At 36.4% G+C, this 21,717-nt stretch overlaps 1 protein-coding gene across 6 annotated transcripts in view; it reads right to left on the bottom strand.

Moving 5' to 3' along the window:
* LOC145682426 (uncharacterized) overlaps positions 1-20,581 on the bottom strand; it is a 31,304-nt gene extending 10,723 nt beyond the window's left edge. For 4 of the 6 annotated variants that reach the window (XM_081754061.1, XM_081754063.1, XM_081754058.1 and 1 more), the window contains exons 1-3: positions 20,273-20,581; positions 16,423-16,581; positions 11,989-12,359 (exon numbers count right to left, since the gene is read on the bottom strand). In XM_081754061.1, the coding sequence (XP_081610187.1) occupies positions 11,989-12,359; positions 16,423-16,581; positions 20,273-20,449 (707 nt within the window). In that variant the 5' untranslated portion in view covers positions 20,450-20,581. Of the gene's footprint in view, positions 1-1,912; positions 3,742-11,988; positions 12,360-16,422; positions 16,582-20,057; positions 20,173-20,272 lie in introns of those variants that run through there. The other 2 variants (XM_081754060.1, XM_081754059.1) reach the window with 2 other exon arrangements.
* Between the last annotated feature and the right edge of the window lie 1,136 nt (positions 20,582-21,717).

Here is a 21,717-nt window from a genome sequence, read left to right as displayed (position 1 = left end):
TGTCAGTGGTGAACTTGGTTACAAAAAAAAATAGTGCAAGGTGGGTGCCTCGACGTTATCGGAGGAACACAAAACCAAGCGAATGGGAGCCGCATTGACTTTTCTCAGCCGTTACCATAAGGATGGCGATGAACTTTTACATCGTATTGTTACTGGAGATGAGACGTGGATTTTGCACATCACTCCAGAAACAAAGCGCCAATCCATGGAATAGCACCATTCAAATTCTCCGAAAAAGCCGAAAAAAGCCAAACAAATTTTGAGCACCTGAAAGGTTATGGCTACGGTCTTTTGGGATCGTAAGGGTGTTTTGCTCGTTGACTACATGCAGAGAGGTGAGACCATAAATGCAGCTGCCTACTGTCAGACGTTACGTCGACTTCGCCGCGCGATTCAAAACAAAAGGCGCGGATTGCTGACCAGCGGCGTCATCCTCCTCCACGACAATGCCCGTCCTCACTCCGCGGCATTGACGAGGGACTTGCTTCAGCAGTTTAAGTGGGAAGTTTGAGAGCACCCACCCTATAGTCCAGACTTAGCCCCCAGTGACTTCCACCTATTCCCAAAGTTGAAAGACTTTTTGGGTGGAAGCCACTACGGCAGTGATGATGAACTTAAGGAAGCTGTTAGTGATTGGTTCAACAGTTTGGCGGCAACTGTGTATGCCGAAGGCATAGAAAAACTTGTACCACGGTATGACAAGTGTTTAAATTTACACGGCGACTATGTCGAAAAGTAACTTAAGTATCACATAGTATGTAACACAAATTTCGCCTTTGTATATCAGTTATTAAAGTGTTTATACAAAAACGTCCTTTACTTTCCGAATGACCCTCGTAATAATAAGCATTTGCTTCAGTCAGATATGTTTTTTTGAAGTTCAATTTCTTTTTGACACCAAATGAATGAAGAAGCAAATTTCAACCCATAAATATCACAGGAAGGACATAATCTGCGAAAATAATACAGAAAACTACATTCACACATTTTAACAATTATCAATCTCTTATCCGAGGTGTGTTCAAAAAGTATCGAACTTTTGGTTGGCAAAAATACATTTATTGATTTGGAAATCCGAAACACAAATCCCCTTCAAAGTAGTTTCCTTGGTAATGCACACATTTCTCCGAGCGTTCCTGCCATTGTTGATAACACTTTTGGAACGCAGTTTTTGGAATAGTGAAGAACCGTGCCCACGCATTCCGCATTTTTTCTCTTGATTCATATCGGGTCCTTTTAGTGGCATTGTCAGCTCGGGAAATAACCAAAGTTACAAGGAGCCATGTCGGGTGAGTAAGAAGCTTGACAACACACAGGAAAGTTGTGTTTGGCGATGAAAGCCTGAATCAAATGTCGCGGACACTTTCCTCGTGCCCAAATTCAAAATTGAATGTACCGATTCGATTGGATGGTTTCCGCTTGGGTATCGCCAAGCTTTTGGCAAAATTTGATGTAATATCGCTGCTTAAGGGGGCAGACTACTAAATATTTTTCAAAAGGTAACTATTTTTCTTTTTGCTTGTTTTTCGTAAGTGAAAAGAGATAATGGAAGGTAACTTACCACAATAATAGATAATGTTATTCTACATCTGAAAATACGAATCGGAAGAATAATTAGTGTTGCCATCCATAGAAACGACAGTGTGGCCAAAATTTGAATTACCCAAAAATCTTGGTTAAGTCAGTGACTAGAAAAATAAACTCAACGGTAATTGATGACTTATCATAATATCTGTGTTCCTTGTTAACTACGTTTTAAGTATTATTTGTATTTATTTTGTAATAACTTATATATTTTGTAAAAATTTATGTAAATTATTACAAAATAAATACAATTATTATTTAAAAAGTCATCAATTGCCGTTGAGTTTATTTTTATAGTTTCTGACTTAACCAAGAATTTAGGGTAATTCAAATCTTGACCACACTGTCATTTCTATGGATGGCAACACTGATTATTCTTCCGATTCGTATTTTCGGGTGTAAATAACATTATCCATTGTTCTGGTAATTTACATTTCATTATCTTTATTCACTTACGAAAAACAGGCAAAAGTAAAATTGTTACCTTTTGAAAAATATTTAGTAGTCTGCTCCCTTAAGTTTTTCTATCATTTTACAAATAAACTGAAATCCAACGACAGCTCACTACACGTCTTCACTTGTTGGCCCACTGCAAACGACTGAGTGGCACGCTTTCTGCGAGCGTGAAAAAATTCACGGCTGCGCATGAGTGTCCCTTCTATATCTACACTGAAGAAAAGTCTCCCGCGCTTCACAGTTTACGCGGGTAAAAAAAGGTTCGATACTTTTTGAACACACCTCGTATACAATAGACATAAACACTAATCGGAACTCTTGACTCATTTCATCAGCATCTATACGGTATGCAAGATTTATTTTCAATGACATCAGGTAAATCACATATTGTAACAATTAACTTAAACTCTTACTGATCTAATACACCTCTGTTTTCGTTTGATTATTTTTGGCAAATAGCTCTATTAATAAATAAAACGACCAAGTGAAGTTATTTTTGAAAACTAATTGTTAATGATCACATCACAAGATTTGATCAATAAAAATAAACTTACGAATTTTACAGCAAATAAATAAATCGACCAAGTTAGAGTATATTGATGAATTTTAATCATAAGTTATTTAAATCAGAGAGAATCCATTTTCTGAATATGAACATACATTACATTATATGTACGCAAAACTTGTTTAAACATTATTCTAATCTGGACATTTAAAATGAATAATGCAAACAATTACACTTCATATATCCTTTTTCTTTTAGACTTCCTTTTCTAATATAAGCCATCGTTAACAAAACTACATACATAATAATAATAATAATAAAAAAAAGTTTTCCTAGTTTTATCGTGAATACTATTTACCACTGTACAATTATGCTTATTAGTCTTTTGTTCAAATGAACAACAAGAGAAAATCACAGATTTGTGTTTACTGTACCTAGACTTAGAAAAAAAAAAAAAAAAAAAAAAAACTTGTATTCTGTACTAGTATGTACTGAAGTCGAAATACTAATACTGTTCTTGTATTTACGTTTTCAAAATAATAAAGGAAAATATTTTATATTAACGTATTTTTCAAGCGAAGTAAAACCACTGTACCGTAATACTGTGTATAGAGTATTATTGACCAGCAGATTCTTTTGTTTCGACCAGACAACACGACTTCAAATGTTTTTTCAAGTTATCCCTTCGATGAAACGCCTTACCACACACTGCACACATGAACTGTTTATTGCCTGAGTGAAGCGTCTGATGTCTCTTCAGGTGATCCGATCTATAAAAGTTTTTCGCACAGACTGGACAAGTAAATAGGTTACTCTTTGAGTGAACAGTGGAATGTTTTAGGAGATGATCATGGCGAGTAAACAACCGCGAACACACTGCACATTCGAACAGTTTTTCTCGCGTATGGGTATTTATGTGCGTCTTCAATCCTTCTCGTCTACTAAACCTCTTTAAACAAATTTCACACTGAAAAGGTTTTGGGTCTCCGTGAGCTGTTTTAACATGTTTTGTAAAGTCTATTCGTCGATGGAAGGTTTTGGAACACACAGCACACTGAAAACACCTGACATCTGTGTGATCACTGCTCATATGCTTCCTTAAACACTCAGTGTTTTCAAACGACTTGGAGCATACGTTACAGTTCAACGTCTCCGGATCGGCATGTTGCAGTAAGTGCTCCTGTGGTCCATCGCGGCTGGAAAATAATTTTGAATACACTGAGAATTTGAGATTTTTTTTCTGACTAGCAAATGTACAGGAACCATTATAATGTTTTCTTCTGGGTATAAAAGGTAATAAAATATAAAAAGATTTTAATACACGATTGTAATTCAATACATCGCAATTAGTTCCCATGCACGAAATTCCTATTCATTCCAGACTATAGTAAGGGCATCTAGGAAACAACACATGCAATGGAAGGGAAACACTCTGGCATAAGCCAAAATGAAGTGCAACTAAGAAAAGCGTGTCGTAAACTTTTAACGACCGATCAAATAAGTAAAGATTGTTCTAATTAACATTTACTTCTAATACCTTCTCTTTGCTGACGTCCGGATTAAACAATAACTAATGTCATTTTCACTCTCTAAATGCACCTCATATACTACAGTATGAATTCCAAACGGACGTAAAACAATCTCGATCAATGCGACTGAAAATTTCTTTCCTTTTCTTTCTTTTTCTCTCTGATTATAACAACGAAATCATAAAAAGTCGTCTCTCTGATTATACCAATCAAATCACAGCGAAGTTGTCTTTTTCTCTCTGATTATACCAACGAAATGATAGATCACTTGTCTCTCTCTATTTAATTATACCAACGAAATCATAGGCAAATTGTCTCCCTCTCTTTGATTATACCAACGAAATCACAGGTAAGTTTTCCCTCTCTCTATGATAATACCAACGAAATCATAGGTAAGTTGTCTCTGTGACTATACCAACGAAATCATAGATAAGTTGTCTCTCTGATTATACCAACGAAATCATAGGCAAGTTGCCTTTCTCTTTGATTATACCAACGAAATCATAGGTAAGTTTTCTCTCTCTCTCTGATTATATCAACGAAACCATAGGTAAGATGTCTCTCTGATTATACCAATCAAATCACAGCTAAGTTGTCTTTTTCCTTCTAATTATACCTACGAAATCGTAGGCAAATTGTCTCTCTTTGATTATACCAACGAAATAACAGGTAAGTTTCATCTCTCTCTGATAATACCAACGGAATCATAAGTTAGTTCTCTCTCCCTCTCTCTGATTATACCAACGAAATCAAAGGCAAGTTGTCTCTCTCTCTAATTATACCAACGAAATCATACGTAAGTTCTCTCCATCTCTCTCTGATTATAGCAACGAAATCATAAGTAAGACATCTCTCTGATTATACCAAAGAAATCATAGGTAAGTTGTATCTTTCTGATTATACCAACGGAAACATATGTAAGTTCTCTCTCCCTGATTATACCAAAGAAATCATAGATATGTTGTATTTCTCTGATTATATCAACGAAAACATATGCAAGTTGTCTCTCTCTGATTATACCAACGAAATCATAGGTAAGTTGTCTCTTTCTTTGATAATACCAACAAAATAATGGGTATGTTGTCTTTCTCTGACTATAACAACGAAATTAAGTAAGCTGTCTCTCGCTCCCTGATTATACCAACGAAATTAGAGGTAATTTTTTCTCTGATTATTCCAACGAAATTAGAGGTAAATTTTTCTCTGATTATTCTAACGAAATTAGAGGTAAATTTTTATCTGATTATTCCAACGAAATCATAGGTAAGTTGTCTCTGTGACTATACCAACGAAATCATAGATAAGTTGTCTCTCTGATTATACCAACGAAATCATCGGTTAAATTGTCTCTCTCTGACTATACCAACGAAATCATAAGTAAGTTGTCTCTCTCTGATTATACCAAGCAAATCACAGATAAGTTGTATCTCTCTGAATATACCAACGAAATCATAGGTAAGTTGTCTCTCTCTGAATATACCAACGAAATAATAGGTAAGTTGTTTCTCTTTCTCTCTGATTATACTAACGAAATCATAGATAAGCTCTCTCTCTCTCTAATTGTACTAAGGAAATCATAGGTAAGTTGTCTACTGCATAAAATTAAAAGCCATATCAAGAAAATTCTTAGAAACAGACTTAAAACAAAAGCGCTACAAAGTAGAAAATAATAAAAGCGTTAAAAATGGAGATAATAATCGTAAGCTCATTAAAGCTATAAAAAAAATCATTACATATAAAAAAAAATGTGAAGTATGTACAAAGCCAAACAAAAAGTACCAAACTAAACAAACTGATGTCTCCTAAAATTACCGTTAAAACTAATTTTATATCAGACATTAATTTGTTACACACAAGAAAGAATCAAAAACTAAGGTTACAAGGCCGATATTTCTGGATTTTCGTCTGTTATAGAAGAAAGAGGAATGTGCGGTAATTGTAATACATGGAATTAGCAACTGTGCAAGTTTCAGCCACCCACCAACCGTTTAGTTGTATGGAAACACAAATGGCGACTCGTTTGGAAAACCGGTCTCGCGCAGAAGTCCACTCAGTTGTTCGATTTTTGTGGGCGAAACATGTAACCGCGGCTGAAATTCACCGGCAGCTGATAAAAGTTTAAGGAGAGACTGTAATGTCTCGTCAGCATGTCGCAGAATGGTGTCGAAAGTTTGCGGCTGCTAGAGAAAACGTCACCGACGAGGACTGCAGTGGCCGACCCAGTACACTATCAACAAATTGTAACGTCGAGAAGCTGATTCAGAACAGGAGGACTATGTCATGGCATCTGATGGCAGAATTGGAAATGAAAATGAATGGTGGAATGAAGAAAGTGGGAGGAAACGGGAGAATCCCGAGAAAACCCACGAGCACGGTGTTTGTCCACCACAAAGTCCACACGGCGCGAGCTGGGATCGAACCAAGGACCCCAAGCACCGGAGGTGAACGCTCTACCACTGAGCCACCGCGCCCCTCAATGGCAGAATTGGGAATGTTGTTCAGAAGCATTTGTTATCTTGTGCACGATATTCTGCAGTACCGAAAAGTTTGTTCCGCAAGGACAGCATTATTACCAGATGGGAATCTTCGAACTCATCCTACCATGCAACATGTGCCTGCACCGATATGGAAATTATGCGGAAAATAACGTAATGTATGTAGTATGTGCTATCTGTTGGTTAGTTGTACAAAACAATACATACATGTTCCACTGTAGCCTTTGTAACCTTACTTCTGATTAACCCTCGAATTAAGCATATTACATATCGCTCATACACTTCGTAAAGAAAGAAAAAAAAATTTTTTTTTGAAATTAAAAATGTCAAAATACTTAAAATTTCTATTAATTATCCTTTAAGCCACTGAATTCAACTCACTAAAATATTCGTGTCACCAGTATCTCTAATGTTAATACATTGTAGAATCAGAGGGCTTTGTAGTGAATTGAGGAATATCTATGAGCTGAGTTTGCAACACGATTAGGTGACCAAAACTCGTTACACATTTGTCTATTTACGTATTATGCAAACAAGCAATCACATATTAAAAGGCATGGAAAACCGTTACAATTACTTCTGTTACGCCGAAAAAGAATACTTTGCTTGTACAGTTGTGTGTTCAATATGTTGTATTTTCATACATCTTCACATTAGTTGTAAAAATTGCTTCAGCTACTTAAATCCTTTAATGGACGTATCTTCTGTTTAGAAGAGAAAAATGAAATGAAATTTTACGTCCCACGGTTATGCCGGTTAGGCTAAAGGAGACGGTGATAATGAGTATTGAATGAAATGGTGGAATGAAGAAAGTGGGAGGAAACGGGAGAACCCCGAGAAAACCCACGCACACGGTGTTTGTCCACCACAAAGTTCACTTGGCGGGAGCAGGGTTTGAACCCGAGACCCCTAGCACCAGAGGTGAACGCTCTACCACTGAGCCACCGCGGCCCCTGTTTAGAAGAGAAAAGTAAAATAAAAGTACATTAGATCGCAGAACTATGCCAAGCATAGATCCAACAGATTGTCTATCTAGAAGCATTTCCCGAGAACGAAGAAATTTTTATTCTTTATTATTATTATTATTATTATTATTATTATTATTAGGGGAAGGCTTTCTACCTTTGATTCAATGTACCTTTGAACACCTGTGCTTTTCTCGAATTTAGAGCTATCTAGGTGCAGTGATTAAAATTCATTTGAAAGATTAAATGAGAAAAAAAGCACTACAAACGCCTTTGGCTGTTTTTATTGGGTGTTGTGCCGAGTAATGTTCCTTTTACACCCCCAGAACGAAGATTTTTTGTAGTTACCTTTTGAGTTTTGTGCTCTTCGGTTTTCTCAACTTGTGATATTTATTTGTCCAAACTTGGGGTAGAATCATTGGTGAATACAGTAATATTTTTAGTTTTAACTTCTGTTCAATATTTAAGCTAGTGGAGAACTTTTTTTCGTAATGGTGACCCTCTTGTACCTATGAACATTAATGCATCGTGTACCTTTGAACGATAAATAATACTGTTTAAAGCTACAGAATGTAAGTAGTTAAAACAATTGATATATTTTATATAGGTTAGGTTAGGATATAAAGTTATAATTTTAAGTAGTTTCTATATATTCGCTTATTGTATAACATAATGTTAAGAGTTGTATATGCTCAACTTTATTGTTCACAAGTTTTTGTTAGAACTTCTCTTTAATTTTTAATTTAATTAATAAAATTTCAATTCTGGGGAACTTTTTATAGCTAAACCTTTTATTGCAATTTATAACTATTCATATTTGTGGCTTCTATTCATATTGTTGCCGCAGAAACGTTGTAATTATCACTTTGTTCAAAGGTACAAGAGGGTCTGTTCAATGGTGCATGACCATAATGTACCTGTGAACAAAACGGGTGTGTTATTATATCCTAAAAAAGCTAATGTAATTACGTAACACGTTTAAAAATCATCCCATCTGATAGCAAAGAGGTGGCACTTTAAATATACGACAAAAATTTGAGAAAAAGTACTGAATATTAGCACCAAAATTTCGAAGACTCTAAAAAAAAAAAAGTGTTCAGAGGTACAACGCCTTCCCCTAAGCGCGTCTGTATACGATGTACCCGATTCAGCGTCGTCTTGTAAAATGAATTTTTTCAGTTTTACTTCCCATGGTTATGCCGGCCAGGTTAAAGGAGACGATGATAATGAGAAATGGAGGAATATACGGTTAGTGATTTATAAGATATCAAATACAGCAGAGAATGTTATGAGAAAGTATCTATATTATTTGGATATTGTTATGATCATCGGTGAATGATAAACAGGATTAAAGGAAGTTAAAGGTGAAAATGGGTTGTTCTGAGGAATGTGATTAGTGCTAGACTGGGCAGACACAAGGGTTACCGTTTTTTTTTTTTTTTTTTTTTTTAAAATACCGAAAATGGGAACGAAGTAAGAAATTCTGAAATATGCAAATGGAGTTGGTATATACGTAAACGTTACATGTAAGGAGCTGAGTGAACATACATATTCCCATCAGGATACAGCACGAGAAAAATGAGTACAATGGAATCGTCAGTTCCATACGTGTTTCACCTCGAACTACATTACGAGTACGTGTTTCACAATTACAATTATACATTGTTACGTATGATATTTCATCTGTACGTTATTACTCTTACCTAGGCGAGATACAAATTCAATTTATTACGTTGTGGTTTTTCTTTAATATCTTTGGTAAATATGTCGAGATGGATTTAGGAACTTTTGTTACTTGGTTGTACATATTTATCTACGTAATCTTCTATTGTATTGCCCTCTGGTGGCAATTTTCATGGTTTCTGCATCGCCAGAAGTTAAAGCCATGAAATCTACTTGTCGCACGGGAGCAAATGAATTTGTCGTAAGCAGCCCTAAGTAAAATGCGTGGTTAATTTGTGGTATGTTTTGTGTGAATATCATATAATTAATTATTCTATATGTCGCTCGACTGAAAGTATTTAGGTAAAGATGTTACCAAGAGTTCTGCTTTCATATCTGTAAATTTGTGTCGGCATTAGACGGACTAATTCAACCATTCGCCGTACGTGATCCAACAGGAAACGTAAGTGTAGAACGTTTCCTTTTTATTAATTAATTGCTTTAACTAGTCTCTTTGCTCGCTAAATTGATTCATCTTCCCTTTTTTTCATTATACTTGCTATACTTTTGCGTAATTTTCCTTTGTTGTATCACGAACCTTTTTTGGTTCGTAACCCGTTGTAATGACACATCGAAGAACAGCGGAATTTTCAAACTATATTCTGTTAAGACTATATAATAATAGTAATAACTGAGGGATGCTATCTTCTATTTAGAAAACTTTGCAATATTTATGGTTGTAGTCGAATCGTTATCTTTGTATCGTTAACTTTGTTGAAATGCTTATTGTTAAAATATACATATTCTCACAGTACTTTTTCAAATTATCGTTTAAACGAAAATGGTACTAGAAATCTCAGATTAGTTAATTTGGAGTAATAATCAGTAAACAGCTTCATTTTTTATTAGGTAGACTTGATTCGTTATAATTGATGTGTGTGCGTGGGCGGGGGATTTTTGTAATATTAATTTTGCGTATCCCTCTAACGGATTTATCTGTGTTGTTAGTTTAATAGCACACAACACAGACTACATTACCCCGTAAAGCCCCGAAACCTCCCAAAGAACCCATTTACATGATAGGATCATCACGTTACAACAATAAAACGCTATATCACAAGACGTGGCGATAAGACGCACGGAACAGTCGTATAGCATAGTTATTACCCGGCTCAGTGGCAGGAATGCGCGAAAATGTCACATGGAGCTTACGGAAGCTTTAAGAAATGCTACCCTACCGTACAGAACAGTTGCGTAGTGAGTAGCAGCACTCGGACAAGAACGGCCGACATGCGACGATCCAGATGATGTGTCAGTGTGAATACGGACTTTGCTCATGCTCTCATCGCCCAATGCATGAAGAATGAAAAAAGATGGACTCCGCAAGAATTACATCTCTATTCGCCAGATTTATCACCTTGCGATTTCAACCGAATACCAAAACTCAAGGAGCCCTTGCGTGGAACACGTGAAGACATTGCCACAGCGTGAGCCATGAAATCAGAAGATGGGTATTAGAAGCCTAGCACATCGTTTGCAGCGTGTGGTGGATTCTTTGGAAGACTGTTTCCAAGGACTTTTGATGCCACTATCCAGGCTTTACGCATGACTGAATTGTACTTGTATTTGTCTGTAATGGTGAAATTTCAAGTAAAATACATATGAAACGAATGATTCTGTTATACTCATTTTTCTCGTAATATATCCTGATAGGGATATAAATGTACAGTCAGTCCAAAATGATTGTCGCATGTCTATAAATACGTTGTTGACGGGATATAATTTGATAACGAGTTTGCCCGGTATTTCTTATAATGTTAATATGTGTATAATCGGAAAGACATGTATGTGGCAAATTTCATGTCAAAAGAGCAGTAAATAAGAACAATAAAATGAAAATAAAACTTTCTTGTCCATTTAGCAACATTTTGTTTTGCTCATTCTACTTTTCTTATTTATAATTCTTTTCCTATGAAATTTACCACAAATATACATTTCCCGATTATACACATATTAACAGAATTAAAAGTATCCTGCAAAATCATTACATTTCCCAATTATACAAATAGTAACAGTATTAAAAGACCCTGAAAAAAACATTATCAAATTATATTTCCATAACAAGACAGTTATAGATATGGGACAATCATTTTGGACATGACAGTACATACATGTACTAACCTTCCTTAGCATATTTTGCTTCGTTCCCAATTTCGTACGGAATAATTAAATTAAATAAAAATAAAATAGTTGCCATGACTTTTGTTGTAACCCTTTTACATGATACCAAGGCTATTGTAAGATTTGGTATAAACGACTGTACATAAAGGCTGTCCAAGTTCAGTGATTGCTGTGGCACTGTCTTGCGGCGGACAATATTTACGTCCGAACAAAAGAGATCCAGTAAAGTACTGGAAATGTATTAACGGAATACAACAATGCTAGTATCAAATAGGTGACATTTTCTTTCCTAGGATTTAGGATTTAGATTTCTGGGCTTTCGGCATCTAAGGTCACTTAGCCCGTCAGGTTTGAGGGATGACGTCCCTCGGCGAGCACACTATCAGGGGAAAGGGAAGGAAGCGTCCTGGGACCTATAAGTTAGGCACCACCCCGGCATTTGCCAGGTGTGAATGAGGAAAACCCAGGAAAACCTCGTTCACGGTGGTTGGCCTGAAAAAGCGTTTTACACTTTTTCGATTGAGTGCCCCCACCGGGAATCGAACCCGGCTTTTTTCTTTCTTTACGAAGTATATATGCATAGTAAATAGTAAAGATTTATTTATATTTACCCTTCAATAGGTTTCATCTCCATGTCCTCGTGGTCCACATAATTGTTTCCATCGCCAGAATTTTCATCAATGAAGCCATCATTTTCCCCAGACGCCATTTCAGAAACGTTCATCTTGTCGAGAAGCATACTTTCATCGCCAGTATTTAATTCTTCTTCACTCCTGTGCGTAATGCGTTGGACGTGTTCGTCTATGGATTTATTCTTGCCTACTCTGTCACGTAATTTTCTTAAGGTTTCGGTATTAGAGGGTTTCTCAGCTTTAACTGATAAACTTTCTGGTTCACGTTTCACAAGTACAGTCGATACATCGCTTCCATCCGAAAGTTCCTTATCATTGATATCGAGTTGAGAACCTTCGCCATTCGAGTTCTGAAAAAGAATTTCACAGATAGAACATATGAAAAGTTATAAATAATACAATTTACAAACTTTCATAGTCTCATAAAACCATATTACGCTATTTAACAAAACTAACTCACGCATGCTTTTAATGAATATACAAAACATTACCAGTCGTCAGCACGCCCAGGGCCGGCTCTACAACATGAGCAACACGTGTATTTGCACGGGGAGGCAAAATTGTCGTAACTAGATTATTTAAAATAAATATTTCTTGTTGGAAAAGACTTTATGATGCTGGTAGTTAAATTTACTAAGCTGACATATTTGAATACTACATTCATAAATCATGTTCAGGTTGCATTAGTGTAAGGGTACATGGACAGTGCTAAAGCAAATGGTCAAACAAATCCCAGCATGAATTGCTTGATCGTTGTCAAATACAAGAACTCAATTCTCGAACAGGAGCGAACGCCTGTTTAATTTAGTTATCACAGTTATGATATGAAAACTAGTCTATACAAACAAGTTTATTATCATTGAGGGAGTAAACATTTTTTTTTTAATAGATATAAAAGCAAAATCAAGAAATAAAGATAAAAGATCTAGTTGCACTGATATACTGAGATTGAAGCTCGATATTAGATTCTATAAAAAGCATTATCATCTTTTCTCTGCAGGTGTGTTTGCTTTGTTTTTCACTAACATAATATATTATTTAAAGAAGAAAAAGAACAGACACCATTTGTGCTGTTTAGCCCTTTCAGAGTGTGAGCGCTCTTTCCCTCGTCTTCGTTTTTCATGATGGGGTAGCACAATTAAAATTATAGCTTTTACGGTTTGTTCTTTCTGGAGAAAGGGGGAAGGACCCAAATGATGCCATTGCCTAGGGCCGGCCTTAACCACAAATTGTTAAAATTGTTCTGCACAGTTTCGAAACAGTCTCCTGTCTTCGTTAGAAGGTTGGAGTTATTTCAGGGTTGACTGGTTTAAACCAGCTGGTTTAAAAAAAAATGGTTTAAACCAAAAAACGAAAAATGTTTGTAAAAGTGTAAGTGTTCGTAAAATCTTGAACACATATTGTGGGTTATCACGTTTCACTCCCGTATATTATTCGTATTATATTCAGACCTAAATTCCTCATTCATTACTCAAAGAGATGATACTATAAAAGCAACTTTTTTTTTTCTGTTATAAGCTTATGACTGTTTATTTTGTGATTTTTTATATAATTTGTTATTATTGTTATTTAATTGCAATCCAAAAAATGCTAAGGCTAATGTTTAGCAAAAGGGGTCCAGCTCTTTCTTCTAAAAAATGTTTCAATTTTGGTAATTTCTGTTCAGATTAGGTTAGTTTAGGTAAGGTTGGGTTAATTTAGGTAAGTTTACAGTGTAGGGGTCCAGCAAAATTTTCCAAAAAATGATAGAATTTCGCTTATTTCTAATAATATTAGGTTAGTTTAGGTTAAATTTGGTTACGTCATGTTACGTCTAAGTACTTACATCATCCATTTCTCCTTTAAATTTTGTGTTTATTACGTGCTTCCGGACCCCTTCTGCTAAACATAACTCAATTCTAAATATTGTTTCATTTATTATTCAATGTTTATTATTCATAAAATAAATCGAAATGGCGTACTTTGGGGGAGGGGGGGTCATACAAACCCTACGACAGGCATGTGTTGAAATCAGAATTATCTTTGGTATCTATTTATGTAATTGTATATATGCAGAGCCAAAGTGGCCTCAAATAATTCATATCTTCATTCACTTTTCTTACTAATATGCAAATTAAGTCGTTGCATTTCTTTAACTTGGACTAATAAAAGTTGTAGTAAACTAACTTGGACTAAATTAGTTCTTCTGTACTCTGCGGTATTTTGAAATTGTTCATATGTAATTCTGTATAATGGTTTCACTTGTGCAACGGTTTATGTTTTTGTCCTTCTGACATGACCCTTGACAATTATATTAAGAAGTATGAAAAGATCAGTACAACGTATTTTTATCAGGAGTCCTTCGTGAGTGAGTCGGCAGACGCATCCCATTTGTGGCCAATTAGTCCCGGTTTCGAGTTCAAACGGAAGACAATTTCTCTCGGATGTAAGCCGAGAAGCGGTTTGGATTCCGCTTTAAGCTTATGTGACCCCTTCCAGCATAACCCGGTAGTTGCATAATAACGCCAAGGCGAAACAAACTGATTTCTGTCCATATGTGACATAAATACATAGAGCAAATTATTATTTAAAAAAAAAAAAAGAAGTTTAAACCATAAAAAAAGTTTTTTTTTTAGTTTTTTCTTTTCAATAAAAACCATGTTTTTTGCCAACCCCGAGTTATTTACTAATAAATCTTCTCATATTACTATAATATTAAGACGTAATTATTTACAGGTTTCAAATGGTTAGGCAATTAGCATGAAAAATCTTTAAAAGCAAGTACTGCTGTTTCCCAAGATTTCAGTTGTACAATTTCTTCCTGAAACATTCACACCAGCTGCTGTAACTATATAACTTTATTAAAAATAACATAATTATAACTTTTTTACAGCAAAGCTTATTGGGAATATGAAGCTAACAGTTACCGATATTAATATTTCTGCTGAATATGAAGACTACAGCCGCTCAAGTGAGTGAATCAGGAAGAAATTTTCAACAGAAATTTTGAAGAATATCACTACGTGCCTCTAACGGTTTCATTCTCATCTTTCAACAGTTCAGAACCTGCAAATAATTACAAGATGTCATTCCTATTGTAGGTACTCGCGAGCTTCAGTTTACGCTTATCATTTTATGCTGCACAGCCACGTTTTCACTATTTATTGAAAATGAAATCTTTGAGTTTAACGTCCAATGATTATACCCTTTAGGCTAAGGGAGACCATGATTAAGGCAAAAATGAAATGAAATGTTTTACGCCGGTTAGGCTAAAGGAGGCGGCGATGATGAGAAATTAATGAAATGGTGGAATGAAGAAAGAGGGAGGAAACGGGAGAACCCAGAGAAAACCCACGAGCACAGTGTTTGTTCACCACAAAGTCCACACGGCGCGAGCTGGGATTGAACCAGAGACCCCAAGCACCGGAGGTGAACGCTCTACCACTGAGCCACCGTGCCCCCCCCCCAAATGATTAAGGCAAGTGAACGATGATGCAACAATTGGTGGAATGAGAAAGTGGGAGTAGTTTGAGAAAACTTACGAGCACGATGTTGTCTACCATAAATTTACTGAGCACGGAATCGAACTTGGGACCCCACGCACCAAAGCGCTCTACCACTGAGCCACTGTCTCCCCTATTCACCATTTATTATTCAATTAATTTCCTATTTGAATAGTAATACGAGGGGGAGTCCGAAAATGAGTTTCCCGAGGCAACTGCGGACAGAGGTGGAGATGCAAGACCAAAAATAGCATGTGACATTAGATACCAGACGTACCTTTAGTTTTCTACATAAGTACTACGTATATTGAGACATTTGTCATACCGGTCTATAAGCTTCAAAAGTCCTTCCAAGAAAAATTTACGGCTCGGCATACGGAAGAAGCTTCGAACAGCTTCTGTGACGTCAGCACTGCTTCTAAAGCGCCTGAAGCCAAGAGTCCTTTTCAATGCCGGAAACAGATGGAAGTCTTTCGTGCGAGATCAGGACTGTATAGTGGATGGGCAAGGCTATTCACTTTCCTGGGGAAAACTATTTTTCGGGCTCCCCCTTGTAAATAAAAAAAAAAAACTACTAACCTAATATTCTAAACAACGAACAATATTAATCACTTTCATCACGGTCGTGTACTGGCTACCGCACATGGCTTTGGTGCACGTCATCTGTTTTCCACTCTCAATGAGTAAGAATTGAACGCATTACTGTAGCCTGATTCCACGTTAAATCATAGGTCCACGTCTCATGTAGTCCCAGCGCTGAAAATGCCCGATAATTTTTATACAAACAAAACTACAACAAATAAAATAGACAAACAAAAACCCACTAATTTTACACAATAATATTACACGAAGATTGAATTACAAAGTATTTTCATGAAAAACACAAACTTTTCGATTAATTATATAAAACTTAAAATCTAAAAACAATTACCTCATCATCTGGAGGAACAGAACTCTCTTCTTTTGATGATAAGTATGAGTTTAAAAGACGTTCAGCTTGGTGACACATTTCTTTGAAGTCAGAAAACGTCTCTAGTCTTGCTATGCAGAAATTACATACATAGTTCGGCAACGTATCCTCTTCTTTTACCTTAAATAAAGAAAATTATATCAAATTTGTATGTAAAAAATTGATAACTTCTCCACATAAAAATATAATATTGTGTGATCTATATCTCGAGCTCTGTTATACGTCCTAACCTTCTGTCCTTATTGTTCCTTAACTTCCTCCGGCTCCACACTTTACGATGAGTAACGAAATTAATTCTCTCTGTCAATCACTATTATATGTGTGTAATATTTAGAAAGCTTCGCCTCTCAAGTAAATCTAAGCTTAGTTCAAATATAAAGTCAATAGGATATCCGTTTATAACGGATAGTAGATGCGTGGCATCCCTTAACCTCGCCTGTATGAAATGAATATGCATTGTCGTCATTGCAAGTATTTTGCGAAACAACGAGATGAAGGTACTTCGATATTTTAAGAGGTATTTTAAGTTGCGTCTTGTTGTAACTAAAACTTCAACAAAAATTTAGAAATAATTGAATATAGCGATTACAAGGTTGTAGGAGTGTGAGTTGCTCGGCGGGTCTGCAACAGGAACAAATACTGTGTCCGAAAGGAGTGAGAATGTCATTTAGTATCTCATCCAAATCCATCGGCAGCTCCGGAGCCGGTACTGTGACTTATAATGAGCCGTTGTAAAGCACCTCGTTTATGCACATATCCACCGTTATTGACGCGCCTGCTTGTTATGGATACAGCTCCTCGCTGCCGCTCGTGCTCCCCTCCTGTGCTCCTACCGTGACTCGCTTAGATAGCATTCGTGCTTTTTAGTGGCCATCTACCACAAGTTAGATCGAGGTTTAAACACTTAGTTTTTATGCTATACGTCCATACCGTGACTACATCACAGTTACCAATAATGAACCAGAATCACTACCAAGCGAGCCTGAGACACTACCAGCGATTTAGGAAAGAATTTTAATAATACCAGAGAGTCATTTAGAATTGTAATACGCGACGAATCTCTCACGTTATGCACGGATTATATTTAACATCGGTACAGATGCTACCCCACTCAGAGCTCCTACCCCCCCTCCCCCCAAAAAAATGGTGCTGCTCAAATTTTGGAATATCTATTCTCAGGTAAAATTTAATACTCTGCACGAAACGACATTTATATGGAACAAATTTCTGCATACAACAGATTGAAATAGAAAGTAATACAGCAGAAACTAACACATGACCATACGTGATATCTCGTTGCAATCTAGTGTCATTCATTATTGTATGTCGCCACTGCCATTGACACAGAATCCGGGCCCAGCATTGTGGGAAAAAAAATAATGCGAAATGAATGGAATGATTTTTGGCTGCTTAGGGAGAAAATCGGGGCACAGCGCTTTGTATTATGGGAAATCAAATGCGAAACGAATGGAACGACTGCGATGTTAAGGGTATTGTTCGCGCGAAAGAAAGTAGCAAAAAATTTAATAAAATGAACGAATCAACTGATTTTATCTTTCAGTATCTAGTCACATTAGAAGAGAAAGCGGTTTTTGCAAATACTGGGAAAGGCAAATATATTGAAAACGAAAGGATGCCAAATCGTACTTGGAGAGCCGTAAAGAAAAGTCTTCCTAAAAATAGACAAAAGGATTTTACCCCATACTTCGCTCAATTTATGTTCAAATGTGAGGTCGTAATCGACAATCGGTTTCTCAACATCCTACGAGCCAACAACTGGTAGAAAAGAAGCCGACATTCACCAAAAGAGACGGTGAGAAAGTATAAGCTTTAACTGTTCTGGCAGTCACTAGGGAAGATCAGTGTGTGCTTTTCGAGTGAAAAGTAGTTTTTGTATGCCCACGATCGCTGACGCGCCAGCTACCTCCAGATGCACTCTGCGATCGCACTAGGATCGCCCTCCCTGACTTGGTTAGCATTCGTGCTTCTTAGTGACACCTAGCACAGGTTGATTTTTCAACAATTATTTTTGGTGGTCTCCTTGAACTTCATCTATGCTAAGTGGGGATATTGTTATGTCGCTCATGGCAAATATTCTGGAGAATAAAATTTGTTAAATAATTGATTTTTGAACAATTATTTTAGGTGGGACCCTTGAATTTCATCTACGCGAAGTACGATATTTTATGTCACCCAGCGCAAATCTTTTATGGGACAGTAAGTACGAAACTAGCAAAAGAATTATAATTTTCAAGAATTATTTCGAGTGTTGTGCCAAAACTTGACTTGCGCTTTTTTAAACTTGCACGTTTTAAGAAATCAGGGTATAGGTGCTAGGCGATGCTGACGGGCGAGAACATTACCTAGATAAAGGAAAAAACAGTAAACAAGGTTGAGTATAAAGATGAAATGTGCACCCAAATGTTCCACAACGTAAATGGAGCAATGAACTGAGATGAATGGAGACTGTGGCATGGCTCAAGCAGAGCTCCTTACTTACGACTGGCTGTCAAAACATCCAAATCTTACCATAATGGATCTTAGTATTTGGGGTTCACACTTACACCAAGTTCAAGTACAGAGAATACAAATCAGACATTCAAAACTTAAATACCGTGCTGACAGAAGCTTGGAACAATATTGTCCTTGAAACGGGTTAAGTTTAGAGTTACCCCTCCGCTTTTTATAAAAATCAGGAAAATTTACAGGAGAAATGAGGTAAGAAATGATAATTTGAAGTTTTTATTTGATGTTTAGGAATGTAAGTTCGGCAGGAGAGTTATGTTTAATACGAGAAAAGATATGTGGAAGTTAGTACTATTTGCCGGATGCGGAAGGTTTCAGCAGCATGGTAGTTGTAAAATATGGCGAATATGGCGAACAGGTGTAACGGATGCGCAAAAATAATGAATAAAACCTTTTAAAGTTTTGTGAAACACACAGAGTACTGAAATGAAGTGAAATGTAACAATTTTTAATACTTTAAGCACTGTTTTGTGTATGTTGCAAAGTCCAAGGGCAACTTCAGGCTGGAGGGGCAACTCTAAACTTAAGCCCTTGAAACTACGCAGAATGCCACTACAAGTTGTGGATAAATTCTAATTACGGGAGGCTTGAGAAATTTATTTCACAAAATACAGCTGATCGATCGAAGGGGATAAGCCCCGGAGGGTCGTTTTTTCTGCCTTTATCACAATTTAGACAAAAACAAGGTACTCGGTTCTGGAGCCTCTATTTACCTTCATGGTATGCATAGGCCACGCGCAATTAGAATTAACGTGAAATTGGTTACACTATCTACATGCCACAGTTTGTGTAACATACCATGGGAAGTATTTTGAACATTTAAATTGAATATCGCGAAGTGTAACACATATAGTCATATGAAATGAGCTGAAACAAATTTTCTGGTTTCTTGTTGGGCGCTTTGCATGTTAACCTTTATTTATAAAACAGATTTCACGTTCTGAAGAAAAAAAGCAAAGTCTACACATAAGAAATGCGAAGTAGGCTACATACGCTGTGCCATTACAACAGTGCTTTGCAAAGCATGACAGTAAATTATAGCTGAGTAGGCAATAAATTAAACAACTTACAGAGTTCCAGTTAATCATCCCGCACGTACTTTCCGAAATGATTTGATTTACCTTGAAGAAAACTCATAGAAAGAAGCGGGAAAATGAACAATGAGAATCATCATTCGTAACTGATCTTTACCTATTATTGCAGGATTTTATCAACTACATTTCCGCGGAACCTTCTACTTGTTTACTGCAATTATTCAACTATATTATTTATTAACACTTCTTACCATTAGAGTTAAACAATCGTATAGTTTGTCCTTTATACGCAATTCTAGTCCCTCATCTCCAAAAATGTTGACCTTCAGCTTCGTGTTCATCAAGCATAATCTACACAAATTATGATAGTCATTTTCTATTTTTCTTGTTTTTAATATATGTGTATATGGACCCTTCGGTTCCATCATTCCAAACGTACTTCTACATTCAAAAAAAGCATGAAACTCTTCCTAAAAGGATTTGACACGCAAGACTTACACACCACCTCTTTTGTTTTTTACTCTTCTGCTTCCAAATGACGTAACCAATCAACTTCAACATTTGTGTTTATTCTGTCTTGACTTGTCGTAGACCATTACCGGTCAAATAGGTAGGTGCACCAGCTCGCAAGTCATGTGTGCTACGAATACAAAATTGTCAAATGTGTACCTCACAAGAAGGATTTATGATTCAGAAACAAAATTGAATAAAATACAGGACACAACTGGGAAGAAAGGACTAAATCGGGAAAAAGGTTCAAACAGTGAAAGCCAAGTTGAACAGGGCAAAAAGTTAGAGGAAAGTGAGAAGTGTAAAATGAAAAAAAAAAAACAAAGAGTAGAAAAAAGAAGGGGATGTGTGGGGAAGTCTTTAATTTGCACATTTTCCGCTTTATGCAGAGTCGTTTTGACTTAAGATTAGAGTAATACTAAAAGCCTGACTACTGCAGGAAACATACGTTAGTCGAACATTTTAGTATGGCACTAATCACGCTTCAGAACGACTCTGCATAAGGCCCTTTATGTCGAGAACAGAACCCAACGAACCCCTGAAGGGCCACTAATCCGTTCCTACTCCTACTGCAACCCCTACTCCTCCTCCTACTACTACTACTTATACTATGATCCGTATAGTGATACTACATGAAAACAAGCACAAGTCATTGACTTTATTCGCAAGCACAAGTAGCGCTATGAAAACAAAGGTTAGAACTTCGCAAAACAATCCAAGACCATTATACGCCAATGAAAATTTCCACTTTTAGCATACTAATTTAAAAGAATAGTAAACCTTATTCTACGGGCACAATTTCAAAAAACATTCAGAAAAATCTGTGTTTAAGTTCGTAATAATTATATTTGAATTTTCTACGTTTTACGATGCGTTCCGTTCCTCACTTTATTAAAAGCTGGTACGGTATGAGGCACTCTTCTTGGTCTCAACAAAATGTTAGAGATCGTAATAAAACACAAAAAATACAATAAGCAAATATCCCTTTTGGTATTTTGGGATTTTTAAAGTAAATTTTAGACTTTCAGTCAAACAGCTATTGCATCATCACTACTATTCCTAAGATTTTGGTTCGAACCTTATTCTCTTCAAAATAAAACAACCTTGTTCGCTGCCGGCTTCGATCCAGAGGCCTGTGTTATTAGAAACCATTGTTTCATTCAGACATAATGTTCCGGGGGGTACT

The sequence above is a fragment of the Thermobia domestica genome, chromosome 3 (assembly GCF_964235325.1).
Source record: "Thermobia domestica chromosome 3, izTheDome1.hap1.1, whole genome shotgun sequence".
NCBI lineage: Eukaryota > Metazoa > Arthropoda > Insecta > Zygentoma > Lepismatidae > Thermobia > Thermobia domestica.
This window is presented reverse-complemented; position numbering and strand designations above follow the sequence as displayed.